The 19,540-nt window shown below is 41.2% G+C and overlaps 1 protein-coding gene across 2 annotated transcripts in view; it reads left to right on the top strand.

Moving 5' to 3' along the window:
- agrn (agrin) overlaps positions 1-19,540 on the top strand; it is a 502,577-nt gene that overhangs the window by 240,481 nt on the left and 242,556 nt on the right. For both annotated transcript variants that reach the window (XM_080031352.1, XM_080031351.1), the window contains exon 3: positions 3,341-3,379. In XM_080031352.1, the coding sequence (XP_079887478.1) occupies positions 3,341-3,379 (39 nt within the window). The remainder of the gene's footprint in view (positions 1-3,340; positions 3,380-19,540) is intronic.

Raw genomic sequence — 19,540 nt, 5'->3', positions numbered from 1 at the left:
TGCGGATATGTGACCATAGAGCATGCACGCGTGAACCGAAAATCGGACTGGGTGTACGACCAGATCAAATGCAGTAATAAAAACTATATAAAAACGTCTTTCTTTGCACTGATGGTCTCGTTTGCTGTTAAAGGTAATTTATGATTATGAGAGGAAACATGAGGCTGTTTAAAAGATATTTAAATGTTACTCGTTGCCGCTTTAATCTACTTCAATTTGAAAAAAGAATAAAAAATTGTAAACCAAACAACGACGCCCGATGTTTTCTGCTCCCAGCTTGTGAGAATTTGCTGCTTTCCTCTGTTTTGGATTCTGACTGTTCGTTGGACGATGTAACCATTTTAAAAGACGTCCCCCCAAGGCTCTGGAAATGAGTTTTTTGCTATTTTGCCACCTTTGGTTGCAACAATCAATCCTGTAATCAAAATATTATAATAGTCAGATAACCGGACAAAAACAATAAGTATTAGTCACAGCCCTGATTCTGTTTTTTCTTTTTTTTCACTAAAAACATCCACCATTGCCCTGCTAAACAATGTAGGAACTAACTACCTGAACTTAAGCCACATTCATTACATAATATGTTATTGATCTATTTACAATGCTTCTCCTAATCTAGCATCAAGGTGTCAAAACTGCAAAGGAGATTTCCGCAGGTCTTGTTTTATGGTTCCCACTAGCCGACAAGCTGATGTCACTGTCTGCTGAGTGCATGATGTCATTTGATATATGAAGCTGGAAAAAACTCAAACGTATTCTGCATGTGGTTCCTGGGGGAGGTGTGTGTGGGGGTTAGGGGGACTGAGTAAGCTTTCACTGATGTACTGTATGTCATCGCTGTTATGTAATTTAAAATCTCATCTCACACTTGTCAACCCAAAACTAAGAAAAATACAACCCTTCCCCCTGTGTATTCCAATTCTCATGTGCTCCTACAATATCAAAAGTCATACAGGTTTGAGAGCTATCACTGAAATCCACTCCTGTCCATTAACTCAGCTGGGTTCATGCAGGGCCCAGTCGTGCATTACAATGTTAGATAAAAGAGCCCAGCCTGTAAACACAATGGCCCTCATTTATCAAACTTGCGTGGAAACTGGTGCAGATTCTGGCGCAAATACCTCCCTACGCCAGGTATCGCGTGGGATTTATCAAACAGTCGAATCTCGCCAATCTCGGCGTACGCCAGGCCATTATTGATAAATGCGGCGGCTGAAAACAATCGTATCACGCCCCTATATTTTCTCAGTTTAGAGGCCTCGCCCAGAGGTTTTACGACATGGATATGCGCATTACGGCACAGAAGAGGAACTTCTCTGAAGTAGAAATTGACAGAATAACAGCGAAAGTAGAAAAAAAAGAGAGAGTTTCATTTCGGAGCATTACAAGCGGCATTAAAGAACGACAGAAGGCAGCAGTTATGAAGGAAATAACTGATGCGGTCAACAGCGTTGGTGTTGACAACAAACGATCTCCAGCTGAGGATTTTGCATTTTAGGTTTACATTTAAAAATCGCCACTAAAAAAAGCGTGTTGCTGTTCTGAAATGCAACCAACTGGGGGTGCGGGCATAATATAAGTGGTAGAGGAGAAAAAGACGCACCAACTGTCCGATAATGGTCCCCATAAAATAAATACACGTCTGCAGAGATTTTAATGATTAGAATGTATTGGCCCTTTTAGATAGCACTACTCAAACGGGGTTTACAAACTAAAAATAACACATTTTGCGTTGTAGTACTGTATACAGGAGTGGTCAGCCCGGCCGTCAGCTGCACAAGCCGACCCGGCAACGATCAGCTGTGAGAGCCCTCCACCAGCAGATCGGAAAAACGTGCCGGTTAACGGTGGAAATAAATCGCTGGCTTAAGCGATGAATGACACATTAAAAGAGGAACTAACATCTAAAAAGTGCGTCAAATAAATAAAATGTTAAGCTGAATGTTGTGCCGTGTATTTTTTATCATAAAGAGCAGCGTACTACTTGTATAGCCTATATTCAATACTTAGGTTAACATTGTGAATGAATGCAGCCCCCGTGCCTCAAGCCGTGTCCGGACTGCCATACTAGCGTCCTACATCCTACATACTCACCATCTATATACCGCATACTCTCTACTCAAAGATCGATTGTGTATGCAAGCTGCGTCGAAACGTTCTCAGTTGAAGTATACTCCAGCAATGAAGAATTTCTTCTTCTTCTTATAAGATTCAGGCAGTTTAGACACTGTTAAGCTTATAACCGCCCTCTACAGGTTAGATATTGAACTAGATTTTTACAGTCCTGTGTTCATCATCTGTGTTTTAGACCTCTTGTTTTATAATAAATATGTTTTGAGGCGGAGGATCCCTCCAACGCTCTCTGTCCGGCTCATCAGCACTCAGCTGTCTGTGAGTTGAGCTGGACGAGCCGCGGTGTGTGGAACAGCGATCTGTTCTAATCTCTCTCCACTATCAGACTCACTTCACTCATTTCACTTAGTGACTCTAATGTTGTTAGGTATTTATTTTCATCTCTTATCTATTGTAAGAGTTTATGAAGGACTGCACGTACAGTTGTCAGATCGTGGACCCCAAACAATGTTGTTGCCTAGCAACTTGCTCGAAAATATTTCATTTTCCTGGGCGGGTAGAATTGACCCAATGCATTGTGGGGCGGTTGAGTAGGAAAAGTATACAATCGATTCATACCCAAAATCTTCCCGGAAGTTAGTACTCATCCGGGAATTTCTCACATACCCAAACTCGCATACCCAACCGTCACATACTCAAATTGAAGTCAAAATGAGTATGAGTAGGACGTTAGTATGGCAGTCCGGACACGGCCTCAGTGTCCCCCCAGCTGATCCAAGACGGAGACAACTGCCCTCACGCAGTCCCATGCACCACTCCTAAGAGGCCGGTGTGCGCACTATTGTATCAGCTCTCCTACTCAGTTGCACACCATAATAAGCTGCACATTTTTAAGTGATTAATATCTTTATTTCGGTCTGAGCAAACACTGCATTGTATTATCTTCTAATAATTGTCCAACACAGTCATCGGCTACCCGGCACAGCCTGCACTGCGAGTCCATGCTGTTTACAAACTTGCGTACACGAGCTGAGAGCTGGCGTGGGATTTGAGCGTATCCTACGCTCACGTCCATATTGATAAATGCCGAGGTTTGTGTGGAAATGTGCGTACACCCACTTTTCTGGTCTACGCACGGTTGATAAATGAGGGCCATTGCCTCTTTTTTTTTTTTTGGAGCAGCTCAATTACTCGCCTTTTACCCTTGGGAAGTCTCTGAATCTCCCCAAAACTAAAAACCCATTTCTCTCTTTTTTATCTCTTTCAGACAAACCTCCTCACTTCACACCGGCTCAGCCTCCCGATGGTAAGTCCTCTGTGCTTTCTTTCTACTTGCCTTGGCGTATACCTGCAAATAATGACCTTGGTCAGGAACATCCCCTCTCTTGGATGTGGGCAGCTGCCTGTGTTGCCAGATTTGACTGCTCACACTATCTGTTTCTACACTGTTTTGTATGGAATGCACGTGGCCTGGTCTGCCCCCGGGTAGCCAGGACCAGGATCCCCCCATCCTTTTGATGGGATATTTTGATGACTTGATTTGATCTGCTCCGCACGAGTTGGGCTGATGTTTCCACAGCAACATTCACATGGATAGGTGATGATATGACATAAACCCCTCTCTCCCTGGGGGTCCACATTACATGTGGCTGCTGGGGGGGTTGTAGCCAAGAACCACCACCTTGCCTTGTTATCCACATACTCTCAACCCTCACATATATACTAGGATGTACAAGCGATAGTAACACTTGAGGTATACCTATGGCATACCTATGGCAAAGACAGCTTTAACTGCGATAAATACTGTAGTAGTCTATTCCATGTGCCATGCATGTCAATATATTTGGCCAATTGGATGTAGCCTACCAGAAAATAGAAATAAATTATTTTTTTACATTTCTAATAAATGGAATTTAAATAATGCAATTAATTTTTTAATTCATTTTTATCAGTGTCTGCATTGGCTACTTACTGTCTGGGGTCTATGTTGGCAGTAAACTCAATGCAGAAAGACATTAAAGCTGCATATTCGAGTATCAAGTATTTGTTTAATTATCAAAAGTTACGTGATCAATGGGATTTACCTGTATAAATAAAGGTTAAAAAAAAAAGTTACGTGATCGCAATATCCAACAATGTTATAACATATCGTGCCCTAGTTTTCCTGATATCGTGCAGCCCTAATAAATACCTCTATCCCTTTGCAGAAAGGTGAAGAATTGAGAGATATTTTCTGGCCCAGTAACACAAGCTGTGAATTTTAAAAAGCAACCCAACTTCATTCCACAACGGCGGTTCTCTGCAAGCTTTAATTTGAGGAAAGCATCTGCTTTTCAAGCTGCTATCATGAATATTTATCAGAGGCAGCACAGCGAGACAGTGTTTGATAGACTTTGGTGTTGTATTTTGGTTGCTGCACTGACAGACAGCTCACGGATGGACTCCTTGCGGTTCTGAAGGTGTTATGTCGTTTGTCTTCTGTGCTGACGAAAAAAACGAGGAGAGAAAATGTTTGTTATGATCCCAGCCGGCCAGCTGAAGCCAGGGACAAAAGGCCACAGTGGGGGCTCGCTCAATCCTTTTCTGATAATTGCTCACTCACCTGGCCGTAGGCCAGCTCGTTTAGAAAAGCAGTTTTGCCAAACAAGTCAACTTAAAATGTATCATATTAGAGCTAGTCTGTGATGAATTTCATTATTTAGGCAGACAATAGGTTGTTCACTGTCAGTGTGAAATGGCTGTGGTGTTTGGCTTCAGCAAATATCCGAGCTTGACTGGAGCATATCTCAACTCTGCTTTACTTCAACACCTGAGGAGTCAAGGGCGAATTCCACCGGCTGCCTGTCCGGTCCTTCTCCGCTCCAGCACGGCAGCGGAGCTGTCAGGTTTTTACTTTAGTCAGTGCGTGAGCGTCCACTAGCTCCGCTGCACCGTCTCTCTGCTCCGCTGCTGCTCCAGCTGTCCGGTGATATACGCACGGCTTCTATTTTTGACGGATGCCTGAGCTCGCCGCATCAATTTAGCACAGAACACATCGAGATAGACAGGAACACAGACGCCGACAAAACGATAATAACTTAATTTTCAAAATAAGACACTCGGTGTTCACTGCAGGTAACAATCTCAAAACAGAGACAAGCATGTCCACTGTTCTTTTACTAATTCGGATGGGAATAATAACCTTCCGTGTGTTTGTTGTTGTGTAAATACCACATATAAAGAATCATATTATCAAGAGTGATCGCCCGTCACTTAATTACCGCGGGAACTCCTCGGTCTCGCGACACCAGCTGTCCGGCGGCGCTGGCGGTGCCCGCTTTGAAAACGGAGCCGGTGGGTGTTGGCAGACATGGGCGCACGGAGCAAAACCGCAGGTCAACGCACGCACAGCAAGTGGAATTCCGGGGTCAGTGTATAACAGTTCTATCTTTACCTCTCTTTGTTATACACTTCTCCAAACGCTGGAGATTAAATTTTACAACAGTTTGCTGCAGCAGTTATTTGTCTTTGTTTTAACGGAAGAGGAAATTGATTGCATATTGCTAATATAAAAATATTGCCTTAAAATGTGGCTATTTAAAGTTTGGAAAATTAAGAAGACCTATTTATTAATGCTCTTGTGGAAAATACATTCTCAGTTTTGTTATTTTAGGCCAGAAATCCAGACATGCAAACAAGACCTTTAAACATGCACTGCAGGATAGATGTCAGGGCTTCCTGTATCACTGAGATGGCTCTCAGACAAGTTTTTGGGGTTTGGTGCCTTGCTCAAGGGTCACCTCACCTCAGCGGAGCCCATGAGGTGAACTGGCTCCTCTCCAGCTACCAGTCCATACTACAAGACTGGTCCATGCTGGACTTGAACCAGCAACCCTCCGGTCTCTAAGTCCCTACACTGAGCTACTGCTAAGGCAATGAAGCAGTCCACTTCTGTCTCCCATTGAATTTTCCCCTATACAAAAGAAAGGACACCATGCTTATCGTTCGACTCATTTACGTCCCATGTATTAAAGTTCCTGCCGTCTGAGGGGCAGAGTTTGTTTCTGCACTAGTCAACCATTTACAAGCCGCTGCAAGCTCTTAATTACATTTTCTATAATTCTCTAGTTTTTTTTTCCATCAGCAGCCTCTGCTGTTTTCAGACGCAGAAGAAAATCAAAAGGCAAAGTCTCCTATCAGTGAGGTAAACTTTCCCCGGGGGACGCAAAATTAGAATTACAATTAGAGCTGGCCCAAATAAGACAGTAGGCCACTCTTTTAGAGATGCATGGTTTAAGTATTGGTAGAGGGATGACGAAGAATACAGAAGATACTGTAGACCAGCATTCGGCTAATCTAGCTCTGCCCAGAAGAGAGTATGCCTTGTTCTACTGAACTTGTCCTCAGTGCCAAGGACGCTCCTCTTCCCGGTACTTCATTACAGGAAATCACAGACCAGATACAGAAGAGTCTGCATTTTTAAACAGCATAATCCGTTGATGAGACGTCCTTATTAGCATGTGGAGATTCTGGAGAAAGTCACGGAATTTGTTCTGCAAATTAGAGCGAGGGAATCTTGGAGCTGGCTGGGGAAAAATGCAGGTTCAGCCGTCAGCGAAGCTATTAGATGATATTTGCGCCGCCCGCAAATAGCTCAGAAACACTCCCCCATGAATGACCTATAATCACCAGTCAAAACACCGAAACAAAAGTCACATAGCAGCCTTTAATTAGGCTCTTTCTTTGAAAGCTCAGAGCAGCAGGCCACACTCACTATGGCCTGTCGTCTCCTGATAATAAGATAGTTGTTGGTTGGCTGGAAAGCTCAGCTTAATTTACAGCAAGAGGGATTAATATTGGACTTTGGAAATTGGGGGTTGCCTCGAGGTTTGATTAAACAAACTCTTGGCCTCTAGTTGTCCCAGTCCATATCCAGAGGAAACACACCAAACATGTTTGACCACTGGTTAAAGGTGCAGTGTGTAAAGGGAATTGGCAAATTCAAAGCAGCCTTGGTAGAATGGAATAAAATATTCACAAGTATGTTTTAATGAGTGTAACATCGCTTGAATTTTTTTTATGACCATAGAATGAGCCTTTTCATCTCAACATAGCGTGCTGCCATGTTGCTCCACCATGTTTTCTACAGTAGCACACAACAGACAAACTTAACGGCCTTGCGTGTTTTTATATTCAGTTGATGTAGAAGACGTAAAAAGTACAATAGAATGAATAACTAAATACATCTTCATCTCATCACTTGATATTGCGGAAGGACTTGAGGCAGTGGTGGATGATGCCATATTTTGTAACTAGCTTATTGTCCTTGAAGGCCACTGTAGCTTCTGTAAATTATCCTTACGTGATGGGTTAGCAGGGGAGCGTTGACCTCTAGAATCTCTCCACTAAATGACGCCAAAATACACCGATATATAAAATACTCTGAGTACATGGCAATAATCGGTACTAATATCACATACAATCCTTGCAGTTTAACCAGGTATCTATGGCATGTGATTTAAATGTCAAAACTCTTTGTAATAAAAGAGGATAAAGAAAAGATTCACTTCTCTAATTCTGTCCCAAGGTCTTCAGGAAAACCATGTGTAGATGGGTCCCCTGAAACATTCTTCATCTCATCTGATTAGAATAGAAATAGAAAGCTTTAATTGTCGTTATACACAGTACAATGAAATTCAGAGAGCAGCTCCTTAAAAGTGCATCAGTTATCACAGTATCACAATTAAAGAGTTAAAATACACACTAAAGAACCACAAACGGACAACAAAAACATAGAACGATAGAGGGGATATGTCTGGTGGTGCAGTGGTCAGTGGAAATATGTACGTCAGTGCAGTTGTATTAGTGCAAATTAGAGTTCAATATGGTGACAGCTTTGGGAAAGAAGCTGTCCTTGAGTCTATTTGTTCTGGCCTGTATGGACCTGAAGCGCCTGCCAGAGGGCAACAGGTTGAAGAGATGGAAGCCGCGTTTGGTGGTGTCTTTCAGGATGTTGTGAATGGTGCTTAGATTACAACCCAAAGTGTAAAGGAGAAGCAGAAGCCTTCTCCTGTCTGGGAGGAGCCCATTCCCCTGGAATCCTTCACTTTCACATGAGTCACCAACTGCATTTCCCCAGAGGGACTGACAAGTGACAGACAAAATAAACTCCTCCAATGATATGTGATTTGATCCAAGATGCATGAAAAAAAAGGTGCCAGCAGGCTCACTTTGAGAACATTACCTCTCCCTAAAGTATTGACATGACTTTGTCAGCTCTGGTAAAATACAGTAGCTACGCACTCCATACACCCATGCACTCCATAATACCATGCACCCCTCAGTTACACGTACGCACGCACACACACACACACACACGCACACACACACACACACACACACACGCACACTCCTGCAATTTTATTCTGCCAGGGCTTTTCCCTGTGTTCTTGATAGTAAGCCTGAGAGCGGCATAATTTATAACGACTCCTCGGCACTATCTTAATTAAATCATTTCACATCAGAGATGTCACACAACACAGGCAACATATCTACCTCATCTTTGAGTTTGGGGGGTGCTGGTTGAGAATATCCCTTGCATCAAGATATCAAAGGTACACTGTAAAATTGCCTCCCCAGGATTAATATTTCGCAGCAGAGTTGTCATGTCCTGCTTCTAACAGAGAGAGCTTCTTACTTAGTTGTTGTGGTGGATGGTGGGGGTGAACAGACAGGCTTGCCTTTATCAACAGAGAAGTTTGTTGCCCTTTGAAAGTACACAGAGCTTCCAAACTGCACAGCTGAACTCCGGTCGGGGCAGCCTGTCTTGTTCGCTATTTGCGGACTCAGCAGATGCTTACGTGAGTGTCGGGAGATGTTGGTGAGTTGAGTTTGTTCATGAGCAAAGGTGAAAGGTACAGGAATTAGCCAGGTCCGATCAGCCCCCACGTCTAACCATCCGTCTTTGACAGCACTACCACTCAGGCTGGCCTGGCCTCACCTCAGATTGGTATTAGTATTGATCTACTTTGGTAGGTTAGAAGAAGCAGCAGACCAGAGAGAGTAAAAACTCAAATATTATTAGCCAGAGCACAGAGGATTGGATGGGCCGTAGCTTTAAGGCAAGACACTGCAGGTGAATAGGGTGAGCATTTATAGATATCATGAAACTTTGCCAGTATGGTACTGAAATAAAAAATTAAATAAAGTAAATTGTAATACATTTCTTTCAGAAATGTTTGAATAAATATGCAAATTTGGCAAAATCTAACTAATTATGTGTACATTTAAATCTCTTAAAAAAACAAAAATCTAGATGTTGGATAAAGCAAGAGTTAAAATCTTTAAATAATTTTTACAACACATACGAGTCCAAAGTTTTTACAGAAAAGATTTTGGATACAGACTTTTTCATTTTATAAATCAATAATACTTTATACAGGTCTTAAAAACACATTTTCAGTATGTTTTTAAGAAGAAAATGTATTGTCAATTAGACAGTTAACACCATTTGAACAAATAATTCTGTAATAACCTTCAGGATAGTGCAATAGAGTATTGAAAAAAATAATAATGTTGAGATACTGGCTGTTAAAGATGGTTTAATAGGGAAATATACAGACGCAAACAAACAGGATTTAGTCAAATAAACGCATACATTTTTACCTTTTATTTACCGTATTTTCCGCACTATAAGCCGCACTGGACTATAAGCCGCAGGTGTTTTAATGTTTAATTACCATATGTAAGAGTTTGTGCACAGAGGGGATTACTATTAAGTAAGAGGACAGTGCATGAAAAAACTATGTTTTTACCTGCAGTGCCCCGCCTTGAAGTGCAGCATTTATTTTGCTTAAAAAAAAAAAAAATCCCCTATGAAACACAGTAATTATTGACACAGTTATCAATGAGATGTTGCTGTGACGTGTCCCTTGGCTGTGAAGCAACCCTAGGGGCCGATTGTTGTTGCAGGTTATTCCAGGAGCTCAGACTTTGTATGGATCAGCAGTTCTTTGATGTGGATGGACAGCACACTGAGCTATTGCTGCCTGTGATCTCCTCCTAGCTGTCAGCCAGCATCTCCCATAGCCATGTCTGATTAGTCGCCATTAAGCCTCTCTGTTTCACAAAAGCCACACAAAGGTGTGATTAGGGATTATTGCAATCTGCAGTTTAAACGTAGCCTGGTCCAACCAGACCATCGTACTTCATTTCATTTTTACTGAAGGTCTGGAACTGCTCTATTGGCAAACGTTCACTCACTTGAAGGCGGGTGTCTGCTGAAGTTTAAAACTATTGGATCTGCCCAGTGCCACTCTGGATCAGCCAACCAATTGCATAACGTTTGGTTGTGACATATGTCATGTGGCGGCTTCTGACGGTGCGTTCCAGTTGTACTGGGAACTCGGAAATTTCCGACTTCACTACATATTGTGGTCTATGGCAACGGAAACTTGTTTGCTGACGACACGACCGTCATCGGCCTGATCACCGACGGCGACGAGACGGCGTACAGAGAGGAGGTGAGAGCCCTGACATCTTGGTGCCAGGACAACAACCTCCATCTCAACCTCAGCAAAACTAAGGAGCTGATTGTGGACTACAGGAAGCGGCAGGGAGCCGGGCACGCCCCCATCACTATCAACGGGACGACAGTAGAGAGAGTCAGCAGCTTCAAGTTCCTCGGGGTCCACATCTGCGAGGACCTGACCTGGACTCACCACACTGACGCCATCACAAAGACGGCAAGACAGCGGCTCTTCTTCCTCCGCAGACTGCGGAGGTTCAACATAGACTCAAGGATACTCTGCAACTTCTACAGGTGCACCATAGAGAGTATCCTGACTGGCTGCATCACCGCCTGGTACGGCAGTTGCTCCGCCCTCAACCGTAAGACATTACAGAGGGTGTTGAAAGCTGCCCAGCACATTACCAGGATGGAGCTGCCATCCATGGAGGACCTCTAGACTCAGCGCTGCAGGAAGAAGACTAACTGGCTTATTAAAGACCCTCATCACCCCAGCAACAAGCTGTTTCAGCTGCTCCCGTCTGGTAGACGCTACCGCAGCATCTGGTCTCGCACCACCAGACTCAGGGACAGTTTCATCCCACAGGCAATAAGACTGCTGAACTCCTGAGCTACTTAGCTCACCACAATGACACTTCATAACTTGCCACTTTATACTAGTCGACATCTGGATAAAAACGTCTGTTTACATTTTACATTTATTTAGTTTTGTATTTAGGTCTCTGCTCTCCTTGTGTTCCTTTTATACACTTAATTCTTCTTCTTCTTATTATTATTATTATTATTATTATTATTATTATTATTATTATTATTATTATTATTATTATTATTATTATTATTATTATTATTATTACTATTGTTATTGTTGTTTTTTTATTATTTAAGTCTTACGCTTCTTATTGCACTGTTGGAGGAGCCCAAGACCAAATAATTTCATTGCCAGCGACTGCTCTGTAATTGTTGTGCATATGACAATAAAACCATCTTGAATCTTGAATCTTGAATCTTGCTAGAGCCTAACGTTTAATTATTTGGATGAGCAATGTTGTAGGCGTCCATACTTTCCCGAACAGATGCAATGGAACACAGACAGGTCGGAACTCGGAACTACCAAGTCGAAAATCTCCGAGTTCCGAGTATAAAGGAACGCAGCATTCAACTGAAACTGGGGCGCGACTTCGACGTCATCATTCTCAGCCACTCGCTCTGTTCGCTGATTGGACCGCCAAAAGTCTGGCTGGAGAAGGAACCCATGAATACACTGCAGCCCCAGACTGACTACTGAAGTGAAATGAAAATTGAGCGGAAGTAGGTAGGCAGGCGGTGCCAAGCTAGTTTAAACGCCCACGACAGATAAAATGTTGAAATGCAGTTGCAAATTACAGGAAAGCCTTAAGTACATGTTTCACCTATACATTCCACTGTGATGATGAAAGCTTGTAATGGCAACTTTAATTTTTTTGTTGCCTCTTAGTCACACATTCATCTAAACTTTGTACAAACAATTCCATCTTCCTCATGGCAGAGGAATTAGGTTTAAACAAAACCATTTCTAGAATGCCGAGTCTCTGAAGTAAAACAGAAATAATGACAGTTGCATAGAAACAAAACCCCATCGACAGTACCAACCCATGCAGGCAGATTAATAGTATGTTACTACTTATTGAAGCCCTTATCGCTCAGCAGGGTGATGGTCAAGAGTCCATTCCGTCTCAGCATTTTTGTCATGCATCGGAAGTAATTAGTTTGCTGAATGGCCTAACGTCCGTTCATGGGAAATCTCTGTTTTCTGCATGTTGACAGCACCAGCAAATCCATGTCATTCATTCCATTAACACAGCAGCACAAGTTATTTAAAAAAGGGGACTCAGTTTAATCTGATCTTTGATCGACAGGCGCTAATTTAATTGTTGGGTGGTGCTGTCAGAAAATAACCACACTGGGAAGTGTAGCCAGTGCGACAAATCTTATTGTCAGGTTGTTAATTAGAGGAGTATAATAAGTGGCTTTCCGTGGCAATGTACTGCCGAACAATAATGCGCTGTGATATCCCACTATTAGCAGTAAAGAGTCCTGCTTTACAGTCAGTGTTTTCACTTTATTATGAAGTGGAACTTATTGGAGTGTTGCTGTGTTTATGTTCTGTGCTGACAGTATCCACATGGTTGACACAGATCCAGTGCATGTCTTAGTTTACTGCAGAAGCAACAGTGGCTGTGAAAGTCAGGCATCGCTAGTTCAGTGCTCTCTTACACGGTCCCTCCCTCTTAAACATTTCACCCTTGGCTTCTTGTTTTTCTTCCCTCCACGCCAAAAACATTGTTTACAGATTGCAGTTGAACCTCAGGACACACACTCACCACACACTGCTGGAACACACACATTATAGAAACCTGAATGTCCCATTTTACAGTGGGTATTAACTTTTGTATGTTCCTGTGTGTGCGTCTGTGGAGTATGTGTGATGAATTGTGTGTGTGTGTGTGTGTGCCTGCCTAATATTCAGTATGTGCTCCACTTCACTGGACACAATTACACCCTACTGACACATGGCCTACAATTAGCCTACTCAGGACCTTGTAACGTTGCTCAGAGCTGAATACAAAGTTTCACTCAAATCATATATTGTAGATAGTTAGGATGACTGTGTGCAAGTATGAATAACCACATACTTTATCTATTAAATCACCCTCTTGTGCCAATAGCAGGGTAATAATAATAATGTCATGTTTAAAAATTAAAGCACTTGAACCAAAGGCCTTGACTGAGCTAATGATGCAGATGATCCTTCAAAATTCGGAGTTTATTTTCAAAGATGCTATTTATTTCAGGATTTTTTCTGAGAAAAAAAATAAACACTTTGATCAGACCATTAGCCAAGCTGCCCTCAATGTTCAACTTTGAGAGGTTGTGGCATCTGTCACTGTATCAGAACTTATAAAGGATGAAACTCTTCAGTCATTTTACTGTCGGGTCTATAGGGTGCTTACTCTACTGGTGGGACTGGAGCGGGTGTTACACTCCCCAACAACACACTAATAGCTGGTGCACTGGACATGCATGTGATTCTTTACATACTGCACTTGGCGCCTGCACACTGCAACATTTGCCACACATGTGCAGCTGTTGCATTTGTACTGCATGTGCGTACAACTGCCAGTCATCCATGGGACTGCTGACCGTTACAAATAAAAGAATGTTTGTCACACGGGCCTCACCACTGCTTGGATTTGGAGAAGATCATTTGGGTGGTCAGCATTCAAGCTGCAGAGATAACCAGCCATTACATTTAGAAATAACCAGCCATTCAATTTACAAATAAAAGCCATCAGTTTTCTACAGCTGTGCTGTGACACAACTGATGCTATATGTAGAGGGATCATGATGTCTATATCTATGAGGAAGTAGTTTAGGGCACACGGGGATGTTTTGTGCACTACGGGTGAAATGAAGGGGGAATTAAGGTGGAGTCAACGTTTCTGGAGAATACTTGTTAAAAAAATAGGGCTGTCAAAATGAACGCGTTAACGCAAGGTGATTCTTTACTGGAATTATTGCGGTAATTTTTTTAACGCATGCACAGAATGACCCACCCCGTGCATCCCACCCGCTCTGCACCACAGTCACTCTAACGTTGTGGCTGACCCAGGATCAGCTGCTGCGCTCGGCCAAACATAGAAGCATGCAAGCCTGTGTTTTGAACTGCTAACGGCCACGTCTGTGTCACGGGCGGCAGTTGCTGTCGGAAGCAACAGGAGGACACAAACGTCTGCAGTTTTCAGAGTTGTGTGTGATTAATACGGGACAACATAACACACACACACACACACTTCAGTGTGAGTCCCTCCAAACATGACATGTACTAACTGTGACATTTCCCCTTGTTGTCAGACAGCTCTCATCTCCCACAGCTGTCTCTTGTCACTACACTGTGAAACTTCCTTTTACAGTAACAAGTTACGTGTTGCCACTGTTCTTTCAAAGTTTGTTTTATTAAATGACAGAGTTGCAAAGCAATTGCAGTACAATGGATTATACATTTTTTCCCCTTTTTTTCCCCCGAACATACCCCACCCATATCCCACCCTCACACCCAATTACAAACAATCCTGCATTAAGAAATTAGTACACAATATAATACATAATGTTAAAAATGGCAGAAACTAAATACACACTTTAAGAAATAAAAATAAATAATCACTATGAAACAAAAAACATAAAGAAATACAATTGAATTAAATAAAAGAGGGGAGGGGGTAGCTACTCTTCTATTGTTGTAGTTGGCTTCTTAAAATAATTTAAGAAGGGGCGCCATATTTTGTAAAATGTATTCTCAGATCCCTGGGTAGTGTAACGTATTTTCTCTAGATTCATACATGACATAATGTCTCTAATCCAATGTGAGTGGGAAGGAGGAGCAGGATCTTTCCATTTGAGTAAGATAACCCTACGAGCAAGTAGAGAGGTGAAGGCCAGTACCTTCAGCTTCACTTTAGGCAAGCCCGAATTTGGAGCAATGCCAAAAATTGCAGTAAAAGGGTTCCGCTCAATTTGATGCTGAAGTACTTCAGAAATTGTTTGAAAAACTGATGTCCAGAACTCAGTCAAGGTGGGACACAACCAATACATGTGAAAGAGTGATGCCGGTGCGCTCTTACAGCTATCACAGGTCGGGTCTACATCAGGGAACATACGAGCTAATTTAGTTTTAGATATGTGGATACGATGTACTACTTGAAATTGCACAAGAGCATCTCGGGCACACTTGGAGGTAGAGTGTATCCGATCCAGGACTGAATCCCACATGTGATCTGTGAAGGCAGAGCATAGGTCCTGCTCCCACAGGGTTCTTATAGCTGCTAAAGAGGGGCTATGCAACTTTGAAATAAGGTTGAAAAACACAGAAATTGAGCCTTTTAATGTGGGGTTTACAGAAAGAAACAAATCGACATGATTGGCTGGCGGTTTATAAGGGAATTGGGGAATTAACTTCTGCGTAAAATGCCTGATTTGCAGAAATCGGAAAAAATTGTCTTTTCGATACCAAAATGTTTTGTCAATTGAGAAAAACTAGCAAATAGATCATTAATAAATAAATCGCCAATGCATTTTAAGCCTTTTTTATGCCAGATCTTAAATGCACCATCCACCGTCGAGGGAGTAAACAAATGATTAGCTGCAATTGGGCTGAAAAGTGAAAAATTCTGCATTCCAAAATTCTTCCTAAATTGGGTCCAGATTCGAAGGGAGTGCTTAATCACGGGACTATTGTTGGGAATAGCCGAAGAGAGTGGAAGTGCGGCGCTTAAGAGGGCAGATAGAGACAATGGGCTAATAGCGCTGGACTCCATTGTTACCCAGACTGGGGCTGAGTCGTCAAGGTGAAAATGCACCCAATACACTAAAGAACGGATATTAGCAGCCCAGTAATAGTATTGGAAATTAGGGAGGGCCATTCCACCTGTTTGTTTGGGTCTTTGAAGAAAAGCTTTCCGTAACCGAGGGTGTTTACCATTCCAAATATAATTTGTCATTAAAGAGTCAAGGGCCTGAAAAAAGGATTTGGGGAGAAAGATGGGGAGACATTGGAATAGATATAGGAACTTTGGGAGTAATGTCATTTTAATTGAATTTATTCTACCTATAAGAGAGAAAGCCAGAGGAGACCACTTCGATAATATTTGCTTCGCCTGATCCAATAATTTGAGGAAGTTCGATTTAAATAGGTTTTTAAAATTTCTGGTAAAACATACCCCAAGGTAACTCAGATGATCTGTCACCACTTTGAGTGGGAGAGCTGTATAATCAAGTTTAAGAGCTTCTTTATTAATCGGAAAGAGTTCGCTCTTACTCAAGTTAAGTTTATAGCCAGAAAACTGACCAAAGACCTCCAACACAGAAAGTGCCTCCGGTAAAGAGGTGGCTGGCTTGGCTACAAACAAAAGTAAGTAATCGGCGTATAATGATACCTTATGTTCAATTCCTCCTCTCCATATCCCCTGAATCGGTTTGTTACTGCGAATGGCAATCGCAAGTGGTTCGATTGCAATAGCAAAAAGGAGCAGGCTCAAAGGACAAACCTGCCGGGTCCCACGGTGCTGATCAAAACTGCTTGAGTAGCGGCTGTTTGTTAATACTGAGGCAGAAGGGCATGCATATAATAATTTAACTCAAGAAGTGAAAACAGGACCCAAACCGAATTTTTCAAGGGTAAAAAACAAATAATTCCATTCTACTCTATCAAATGCTTTTTCAGCATCCATAGAAGCGAGGCATTCTGATTCAATATTTCTGGGGGAATATAAAATATTCATTAACCGGCGGATATTATAAAATGATTGGCGTCCCTTTATAAACCCAGTTTGGTCGGGGGATATGATAGAGGGGAGAACATCCTCCAATCTGTGGGCGAGAATTTTAGCAAGTATCTTCACATCCGTATTTAATAGTGAAATTGGTCGGTATGATGCACAATCTAGAGGATCTTTATCCTTTTTAACAACAGGGAAATACAGGCCTGATAGAACGAAGGCGGGAGTTTACCTGAGTCAAATGAGTCTGAGAATACTGAACATAAAAATTGCGACAATTCGGCTGAACATTTCTTAAAAAAGTCAGATGGAAGTCCGTCTGGACCAGGAGATTTGCCTGACTGCATAGATGTTATTGCTGCAATAATTTCCTTCTGAGTAATAGGTGCCTCAAGGCTATGTCTCAGGTCTTGAGAAAGGGAAGGCATGTTTAGGTTACTGAAAAAGGTTTCCATCACCGTTACGTCTACTGTACAATCAGAACTATACAAATTTGAATAGAATGTTTTGAACTTTTCGTTTATCAATTTCAGGGGCCGTATTCACAAAACATTTTAAGGCTAACTTGCTGATTTAGGAGTAACTCTCAAAAATAAGGGGCGTCTCACTCCTAATTTTAGGACTCCTAACTTTTTAAGATAAGTGTAATTCACAAAGCATTTTAGCGCTAAAACTAGCTCCTAAATCTATGAAAAGCTAGGAGTCCTCGAGAGGACTCCTAAGCCACTAAGAGTAAATCACAGCCACTCATTTGATGGCATTTTGGAGAGATTTAATGCTAGTGAGCTTTACAAAAGGTACCTTAATAGCTGTAAGGGTTTAATGATCTTAGTAAAGCTATATTTAGAAAGTATAGACACATTTATATTTATTATATTTATATAAAAAATTAGGTAACACTTTAGTTCGATAGTCCACAGTTGACACTCAACAAGCCATCAGTTGATACGCAGTTGCATGTCAACAGTGAATGAGTTTACATATCTCAACAGATAAGTAACATGAATTCAACTAACTGTAAGTTAACTATAAGTTGCACTATTAGTAGATGATTAGTTGATATTCAACAGAGCTTGTTCAACAGATAAAAAAACAAGGATTCAACTAACTGTCTGTTAACTATAGGTTGCACTATTAGTAGATGTTTAGTTGATATTCAACAGTGAGTAAGTTGATACATATTTAGAATGCATTCAACTGTCAGTTAACTATAAGTTGCATGTTTAGTAGATGTTGTTTTGTACACGTAGCATGCATTCAACTAACTGTCAGTTAACTATTAGTTGCATTATTAGTAGATGGTTAGTTGATATTAAACAGTGAGTTAGTTGATACTTAACAAAGCTTGTCATCAAATATGTAACATGCATTCAACTAAGTGTTAGTTAACTATACGATCATTTTATTTTGTTAATTTATTTTTACAAATACAGTCTGCAACAGACATTGTACTTTTTATTACATGTTCTTTACAAATATTCAACTATCAGTTGAGTGTCAACTTCTAGTAACTTGACTATCAACTGCTGTTATCAACCAATTCTCAACTTACGTTTCATATGGATCAACTTTCCCCCACTCACAAGGAACACATCTAATGAATGAACATTCAACCCTCTGTTGATCATATATGTTCATTGTAAAATAAAGATGAGAATGTTTTATCAATCAATAGGCACTACCTGTAGGTGACTACCTGTTGATTGTCATATGACTGTCGACAAACTATCAGTCAATATTCAACTTAGCATAAGTAGACAGGTCTTGGGACTGTCAAATTAAAGTGAAAACAGTTTAGTGTCTACACACTATTAACAGAGCAAAACAGAGAAAATAGTTGATTCTCAACAAACTATCAGTCGACGTTCAACTAAGCATTAGTAGAGAGGTCTTAGGACTGTCAAATTAAAGTGAAAACAGTTTAGTGTCTGTAGACACTCTACAAACTAGTAACAGTAGAAAATAGAGACAAGTTTTGCTCAACTGATGAGTAACACTGGATGACCCCAAAGTAAAGTTAAAAAATATATAGGCAGCATATCTGAACAGGAAAGAACATTTATTTGAAGTAAATTTAACTTGTTTCAGTAGTTACACAACATGTAGGTACACAGCAAGTACCATCAATACCTCTAAAAAAGACAATAAAACTAATGCATGTATTTATTTAGGTGTCACTTAGGCAATTGTTTAACGACAGATCGTCCAAAAATTGACATTCAAAAAGCTCAGTAAAGTGTACCACAACACCCAGTACCACTAGTTATGATACTGAGCAAACATATGTAATATATAACATCAGTTCTCATGAAACGCTTTGTTATGGTAAGAAAAAGATATATAATTTTGTTATGGACCAGAATATCTGAAGCTCCTAGTAGCTCGGGAGGAAATGGATTAACAGCAATGGTGAAACAAGACACACTGATTCAGCAGTTAGGTTTGACAAGTAAATGTAAAATACTTATTTTCTACTCTCTCTTCCTTGAAGTGTATGTCATTGTTGATTCTCAGTAAAACATAAAAAAAACACAACAGTGCCATTTTTTTCATTATGGACTCAAGATAAAAACAACTTAATTATCACTCTCCTGTGACCAACCACTAGTTTAACCTGGTCCTGCCACTGTTATTTGACTGAGCACATTTG

The sequence above is a fragment of the Ammodytes marinus genome (assembly GCF_949987685.1).
Source record: "Ammodytes marinus genome assembly, chromosome: 7".
NCBI classification, from domain to species: domain Eukaryota; kingdom Metazoa; phylum Chordata; class Actinopteri; order Uranoscopiformes; family Ammodytidae; genus Ammodytes; species Ammodytes marinus.
Note: the sequence above shows the minus strand (reverse complement) of the source record. Positions and strands in the feature narration are given on the sequence as shown.